Below are 7,395 nucleotides of genomic sequence, written 5' to 3' on the forward strand. Positions count from 1 at the left end.
ATTCTTATCTATGTTTAGCCATGTGGCTTGGTACCTTTTCTCAGTATGGCATTCTCATCTTGCTCCTTCTGTGTCTGGCTGGTGACTCCTGACCCTGGTCTTTTCCTTCCCAGCACTCTCAGTTTGGCCACCCTGCCTGTACTTCCTGCCTGGCTACTGGCCAGTCAGTGCTTTATTAAACCAATTCGAGTGACAAATCTTCACAGTGTACAAGAGGAATTCCACAGCATCCTAGTCCCCAGTCTGACTTACAGAACCTTGTTTAGTTGGTGTTTTCTAGGGTTTATGAGAACAAATCATACAGTATATACTTTTATACCTATCTTATTTTTTTTTAATGATTTATTTTTATTTTACATGTATTGGTGTTCTGCCTGCATGTATGTCTGTATGAGGGTGTCAGATCCCCTGGAACTGGAGCTAAAGACAGTTGTGAGCTGCCATATGGGCGCTGGGAATTGAACCTGGGTCCTCTGGAAGAGCAGCTAGTGCTCTTAACCTCTGAACCATCTCTCCAGCCTCCCTTATTTTTTCTTTTGAGACTTAGTCTCCTATGTCCTGAGCTGGCCACAAACTCAATAGTGTGTCTAATGGTGATCTTAAACTTGTGACCCTCCTGCCTCTAATTCAGAAGTGCTAGAACTAAAGGTATATACACCACACCTGGTTTTCAGTGCTGGAGATCACTCCTTGGGCTTCCTGTATGATAGGCAATCTTTCACCTGAGCCACATCCTCAGCCCCGCCTGTCTCTACACCAAATAGAGATCATTTGGGGACTCACCCAGGTTCATATGTGCCACATTTTACTCATTCACCAATTATGAGCCTTAGGGTTCTCCATGTTTAGCTATTACAAATAAAGTTTCAAGTACTTTACTTGGTTAGGTTTTATTTTGTTTTGTGTTTTGCTGTTGTTCTGCACAATTCTGAGGAAAGATTGAGTAAGCATTGAAAGCCCAGTTTCTAAATTCTGACTCAGTGTTCAGGAGGGCTTAGCTCTGGAGAAGGAGTAGAATGGCTGGATCATACAAAGTGTATGTGTATTCAGTATTTCCAGAAATGGCCTCTTTTCCCGAGGGGTTATTACCCTGTCACATACGCTTGCTGTAATGCACAGCGCACTCTTTCACTGAGGGATACTGTGTCATGGTCGTCGCTGTTGTATCGCACTGAAGAGACACTATGACCACAGCAATTCTTCAAGGGGAAGCATCTAACTGGGGCCTGGAGACACGGTTGGGAGCTGCACTCCGCCTGTGGGTCGGAGTGCAAGACGATACCTGGCATGGTTTCCACCTTCCGAGACCACACGTCCTAATCCAGTCCAGAGTTCACTCCCTGATGGCTGCAAACATCGAGAACGCAGGCGCCTATGGGAGCCGTTCTTACGCCAACCACCGCAACCTGTGTTTGTTTTTGAGTCAGTTACTTTTACTTGTGCATCTGACTTTTCCATTGCCCTCCATTCCTTTGTACAAATGCAAGTTTTCCCCTTGGAATGTCATTTTCCTCTGCTTGAAGAAGTCAGCACCTGTCTGGGTGTACTGGTGACAGACACTCTGAAGCGGTGTTTGCCTGGAAAGTCAGTTTGCCTTCCCTTTTACGGGCTGCTGCTGGCTGAAGAATCCGGAGTTGGCGCCTTCTTTCAGCGCTTTAGTGTGGCTTCCATTCTCTCCCCGTGTGCTTTCTGCTGAGACCACCTCGTTCTGCCCAGTGACTTGTTTTCCTGTGGCCACTTTAAGATTTTGTTCTTATCAGTGGTTTTCAACAATTTGGTTATATCTCAGTGTGGGCTTCTTTGTATTTCTGGTGTTTTTGAGATGGGTTCTCTCTGTAGCCCTGGCTGGCCTGGTGCACACTATTAGACCAGACTGACCTCAAACTCACAGAGATCTGCTGCCTCCACCTCCCAAATGAAAGCAGCCTTTTTTCATAATACCAAAAAATCATAAGCAGCTTATATGTCTGCCGACAGGAGAATAAATTAACTATGGTATATTTATACAGTGGAATACTAGCCACTAATTTTTTAAAGGAATGAAATAACTTTTTCCATGTAGTGACAGAAAAACACTTTTGCAATGTTGAGTAAAAGCCAGGTGGTAGTGCACGCCTTTAATCCCAGCACCAGGAGGCAGAGGCAGGCGGATCTCTGAGTTTGAGGCTAGCCTGATGGTCTACAGAGAGAGTTCTAGGACAACCAGGTCAGTTATACAAAGAAAGCCTGTCTTGGAAATCAACCAACAAACGAAAATATTGAGTAAAATAAGCCAGGCACAAATATATATATACACTGTGTGTGTGTGTGTGTGTGTGTGTGTGTGTGTGTGTGTGTGTGTGTGTGTGTGTGTTTATATGAAATTCAAGGGTAGGTAAAAATCAGTAAAGGCATTGGTGTGCAGGTGAGACTGACTAGTCACAGTGTTGAACGTACTTTCCAGAGAGTTAGGAATAACCCACACCTAATCTAGGCAGTGCTTAATACCCTGATGCGCTAGACAAGGCTCCTCACCTCAAGAAAGCCAACCATTAGAATTTTGCAAGTTGTTGATCATATGTGGATAGCTTCAAACTGATCGTGGTAGGACTTTGAGCATCATGAAAATTTGTAAATGGTTTATGTCTTTATTTTATGTCCATGAATGTCCTGCCTGCATGTACATTTGTGCAGCACAATGCCCTCAGAGGCCAGAGGATGTCAAATCGCTCTGGAACTGTAGTTAGAAATGGTTGTTAGCCTCCATGTGGGTGCCGGGAATTGAACTTGGGTCTTCTGGAAGAGCATTTTGGTTTGGTTTGGTTTGGTTTTGGCTTTTCGAGACAGGGTTTCTCTGTGTAGCTTTAGCGCCTGTCCTGGATCTCACTCTGTAGACCAGGCTGGCCTTGAACTCACAGAGATTCGCCTGGCTCTGCCTCCCGAGTGCTGGGATTAAAGGCGTGCGCCACCACCGCCTGGCAGCAGCCAGCATTCTTAACTGCTGAGTCATCTCTCCAGCCCCAAGAAGTTTGGTTGGCACACATTTACCAATATGTCACTTCTTACTGGTGATCACACCTTGGCTTCTGGTGGTCAAAGGAGCTTGCAGGGGATGATGGGACCAGGAAGGTACCAAGAGTGCTCTCCTCTGGCCTAATCCCAGTCAATAGTGACAAGCCAGCGTCTTCGCCATCTCACCTAAGTAATGCTGCTTGCTGACTGTGTTCTGAGATCAGTTATTGCCTGGTGTTTGCTTTTTCCATCCTGACGTTAGCGAAACTGCTTTCTGTCAGCGTTTGAAACAGTGACTGAGTGAGCACACCATGGCTTTTCTGTAGACTCCTTCAGACATGGTGCTTTTGATTTTGAGTCACAGTCTTACTTTTTGTTTCTGCTTCTTTAGGAGCATTCTGGAAGAGTTTTCCGACTCCAGTTTGATGAATTCCAGATTGTCAGTAGTTCACATGATGACACAATCCTCATCTGGGACTTCCTAAATGATCCAGCTGCCCACGCTGAACCACCCCGCTCCCCTTCTCGGACATACACCTACATCTCCAGATAAATAACCCAACACTGACCTCATACTTGCCCGGGTATGAAAAGAGCTGTGTACATGGCGCTGTGGTAGAAATGGAGTGTTGGCTGTGAAGCACTGCTTGCTCCTGGGAGTTTCTCCTTCTCAGACCCTGTGTCTGTCTCACCAAGCCCTATACAGCAGAAAGGCAGAATCCGACAGCATGAGATGGGGCGGGGACTGTCCCTGTGAGCACCACTTTCACTGGTAGAAGGGAGCCAGTTCCAGTTCTAGAAGATTCTAGATTCTTATGTAGTAGTACTAATAATAGTTCTACTAGTAGTTCAGTACAATTTTTATGAAAGTAAAATGACATTTGAGCCGGTTGAAAACGAATGGCCCGAAAGCTTGTAATTGTATAGTTCTTAGATCAGTTGCCTACAAGGGAGACCCCTTCAGTCCAGCAATTCATCTAACATGTGACTGGAAGTGTCTCTAGCTGAAATGTGCCTTGTCGGTCTCCTTGGGAACAGAAGGCAGCCTTTTTGTCCCATTTCCCGCTTGGTTGGCTGGTTAGTTGGTTGGTTGATCAGTTGATCCCCAGCAGTAACATGAAGTTGGGTATCCTCCCCAAGTCTAGCACCTCTCTAAAATGCCCAGGTATTGTTGATGAACGCGTTTGCAGTTGGCATCCGGTGCCATCACTGATTCAGATATGCTGGGTTATTGAGTTCTAGGAAGGGCACCAGCTTTGGGAGCATTGCCTCCGTGTGCCTTTCTGTTTCTCACACTTGCCTTGGTTGTTAGAGCAGACATGCCTCTCACTGCACCCCTGTGCCTCTGTCAGTCTTCCGGAAGGAGTGCGCAGGCCTCTGGGGTTTCCCCTGTGTCTCTGCTGTTGTAGAAGACACAGCTGCTCCATCATTCCTCAGCTCAGTCACACTGGCTGTGTGCTCTGGGGCCTGTCAGTTCACCAACTGTTCTATCCTGAGGAGTGAAATGAGGAGGCTAGAACCTACCTCACAGGTCTGCATGGAGAGAATGATGGCCAAGTTCTTAGTCCTCACATGTCGTGAGCCCTTTGTGAAGGTATCCATGGTTAGTGAGCCTCTGACCGTCGTGTGCCTTGTCTGCTCTTTTCACCAATGTTTGGGTTTTTTCCCAATGTAATAGTATTTTGCTATTGGGGTGGGGGCTTCTAGGTGTTGAGTACCTGGCCTGGCTCATGCTAAACATGTGTTTAACCATAGAAATGTGCCCCCAACCCTCACTGTTACTGTCTCCCTGACTTGGTTTACATCTCTTTCTCCTCTCACTGCTGAAACAGGCATCCCTTGAGAAGCCGGCTCAGTCTTTTATGACTCATCTACGCTCTCTTCTTGGGCTGTCTTATCTTTTTCCATGACTTTAGCTCTCCCTTCAACAGAGATGACTAGCAAATTTTTATCTTCACTATCACCCTCTGCCTTAATCTCCAGGCCACATTTCCAACCACCACCTACACATCTGTCCTTGAAGAGACCAGGAGCACTTTCAGTGTCTCCATACACAGTTCCTTAAGCCAGGCCCCAGCCAGCTCCCGGCCAGTCCACACTTCTTACAGAGATACCACTGGGCTCCAGGACAGTCAAGCAGAGCCCTGGAGCCCCACCCTGCCTGCTCTGCTGTTGGAGGCAGCGGGGGACAGCATGGCATCGTTCCAGCCGTTGTTCACTCTTAAATCTTAGGATATCAGAGTGCCTCTGCACAGAGTCTCTGTACCCTGAGCACAGCACTAAGCCCTGTCCTTTGTGTAAGTCCCCAAGGAGACTGTGACAGAAGCACTCTGTGGGCAGGGAGCAGCCCTTGGGAAGGACCCCAAGCCTTCCTCATTGACAGCCACACGAACATTCTTTTTGTCTTAGAGCAAGTAAAAATTACAAGGAAGGGCTAATGACTGTTGGCTGTGTTTCCACACAGGACTCGTTAATGTTGCAGTATTTAACATATCTGCCAAGACCAGGATGAACAACAACAATCACACTCCTACCCGGATTCCCCGGATGGGTCAGCGAGGCGCAGGGCTTTGAGACTCCTGTTGGGACACAGTCGGCCAGCAGCTGACCAGGATGGTCTGCTCGGCACACCCGGCTGCCTCAGTGCTGCTATCAGAAGATGTCTTTATCTTGTGTGAATGATTGGAACTTTTAAGGCTCCCTTCCCGTTACCTCCCTTCCCCTCTGCACCTGTTTCTCTCCCATTGGGTTCCAGACAAAGATGACTTATAAATATATTTAGTGTTTTGCCAGAATCTCTCTTGCTTTGCCATCAAGCAGAAGAACTAGTTTCCCCATCTGGCCCACTTCTAGGGGACAGGGGCTGCAGCTTCCAGGCAAAGAATGCCTGGCCTCTCCCTGTTAACTGCAGGAGTGTCCAGCACCTGGCCAGAGCAGTCCGGGCCACTGCGTGAAGGAGACAGCTGTCTGCACATCCTTAGAGGAGAGAGGGACACACACTGGAAGACCTGCACCTGCTGCCTCCCTCCCCTGTCTGGGTTTCTGTCCCTCTTGCCTCCTCCTCCATCTTCAGCCTGAGAAGGTGTGTGAAGTGTCCTCATCTAGCATGAGGTGGATCACCTAGAAAATGTGACACTTGGGATTCCGAGTTTGAGTGTATCCTAATTTCCAGGCTTTTGCTGCAAGTGACCCCTGGGGCAGCAGTGATTCATGAACGTGACACTCATCATATTTGCAGCTTTCTCTCTCCTCCTCCCTGTGCCCAGGGGGAGGGACAGGAGTGTCCTGGGCGTCATCAGTGGTTGTGTTTGCTCTGGACTCAGCAGTCTTCTCGGTTCCATGTAGAGTGGGAAGGAGCTGCTGATTGCATTTCCTCTCATTAACAATTAGATGTGTAATAAAAAGCATTGTGCTTCATCATTAAATCACTGGCAAGGCTTGGCCTGCAGAAAGGCCTGGAATGGCCGGCACCAGGCTGGTTATCACCGCACTTTGTACCGTGGCTCACATCTGTTTTCTGGATTGAGCCGGAAAGCACCCAGGCACCTGTAACAGCCTAGGCTGAGCACAACAGCTTAAGAGATGGTCAGGAAAAAAGCTGGTTCTCCGTTTAGGCCAGGAACTATCAGTCTAACCATCTCAGCCTTGCACTGCAGATCCTTCCTTCTGCTTCTCCAAAACCCAGTATCTGCAGAAAGGCAAGGCTGCCAGAGGGGATCAGGGTGAAGCTTGGCACACAGGGTTACTAGTAAGTGGGAGCTGCCTTCTCTTCCTTTCCTTCTCCCTGCTTTATTTTGCTGCCCACTTTCCCTAGCAGTAAACTCTGGCAGTCAGTGAAAGCATTAGCAACTGGACTTGTCAAGGGCAGGGTTAACCTGGCCATGTGGAAGGCAGGACTGCGCCTCCCCCAGCAGGCTCCAGATGCAGAGGCTTATGGGCAAACCTAGGAGAACTTGAACTGAGAACCAAGTCACTTTCCTCAAGTATGCATGGGCCCGCCAAGGGGTGGTTTAGGCATCCTTTGGGCCCCGGGGCCACAGTATAGCCTCCCTTGCTTTTCCCTTGGAAACCAAGAGTCAGACTCTCACTCATCACTGTTCCCAACCATGCATTGGAGTTTAAGAAAGCCAACTGAACCAGCTGCTATAAAAATAGAAATGGGGGCCAGTCACAAGTGACCTACAGCCAACCCACCATCACTTCAGCAGGAGAGGGAAAAGGAACATCTTCTTTGTCTGGTTTGCAAGTCGTCCCTTACCCAACATGTCCCCTGAGTGAGTGCTGTTACGTGCTGAGTCAGGTCGTGTGTGTTCAGTTTGCCTTTTCCTGTGTAACTGCGATCTCAAGTTATATCTAAGAAATCTCTCTCCATATACGTTTATCCTTCCCCAACCACCTACATGC

At 48.0% G+C, this 7,395-nt stretch overlaps 1 protein-coding gene across 27 annotated transcripts in view; it reads left to right on the forward strand.

The window, feature by feature from the left end:
• The window catches only part of Btrc (beta-transducin repeat containing E3 ubiquitin protein ligase), a 188,629-nt gene extending 182,213 nt beyond the window's left edge, over positions 1 to 6,416 (forward strand). For 23 of the 27 annotated variants that reach the window (XM_016006688.3, XM_006988185.4, XM_006988186.4 and 20 more), the window contains 2 exons: positions 3,383 to 3,575; positions 5,456 to 6,416. In XM_016006688.3, the coding sequence (XP_015862174.1) occupies positions 3,383 to 3,544 (162 nt within the window). In that variant the 3' untranslated portion in view covers positions 3,545 to 3,575; positions 5,456 to 6,416. The remainder of the gene's footprint in view (positions 1 to 3,382; positions 3,576 to 5,455) is intronic. The other 4 variants (XM_076563209.1, XM_076563213.1, XM_076563216.1 and 1 more) reach the window with 1 other exon arrangement.
• The last annotated feature ends 979 nt before the right edge of the window (positions 6,417 to 7,395 follow it).

This window comes from Peromyscus maniculatus, chromosome 1 (assembly GCF_049852395.1).
Source record: "Peromyscus maniculatus bairdii isolate BWxNUB_F1_BW_parent chromosome 1, HU_Pman_BW_mat_3.1, whole genome shotgun sequence".
Classification (NCBI taxonomy): domain Eukaryota; kingdom Metazoa; phylum Chordata; class Mammalia; order Rodentia; family Cricetidae; genus Peromyscus; species Peromyscus maniculatus.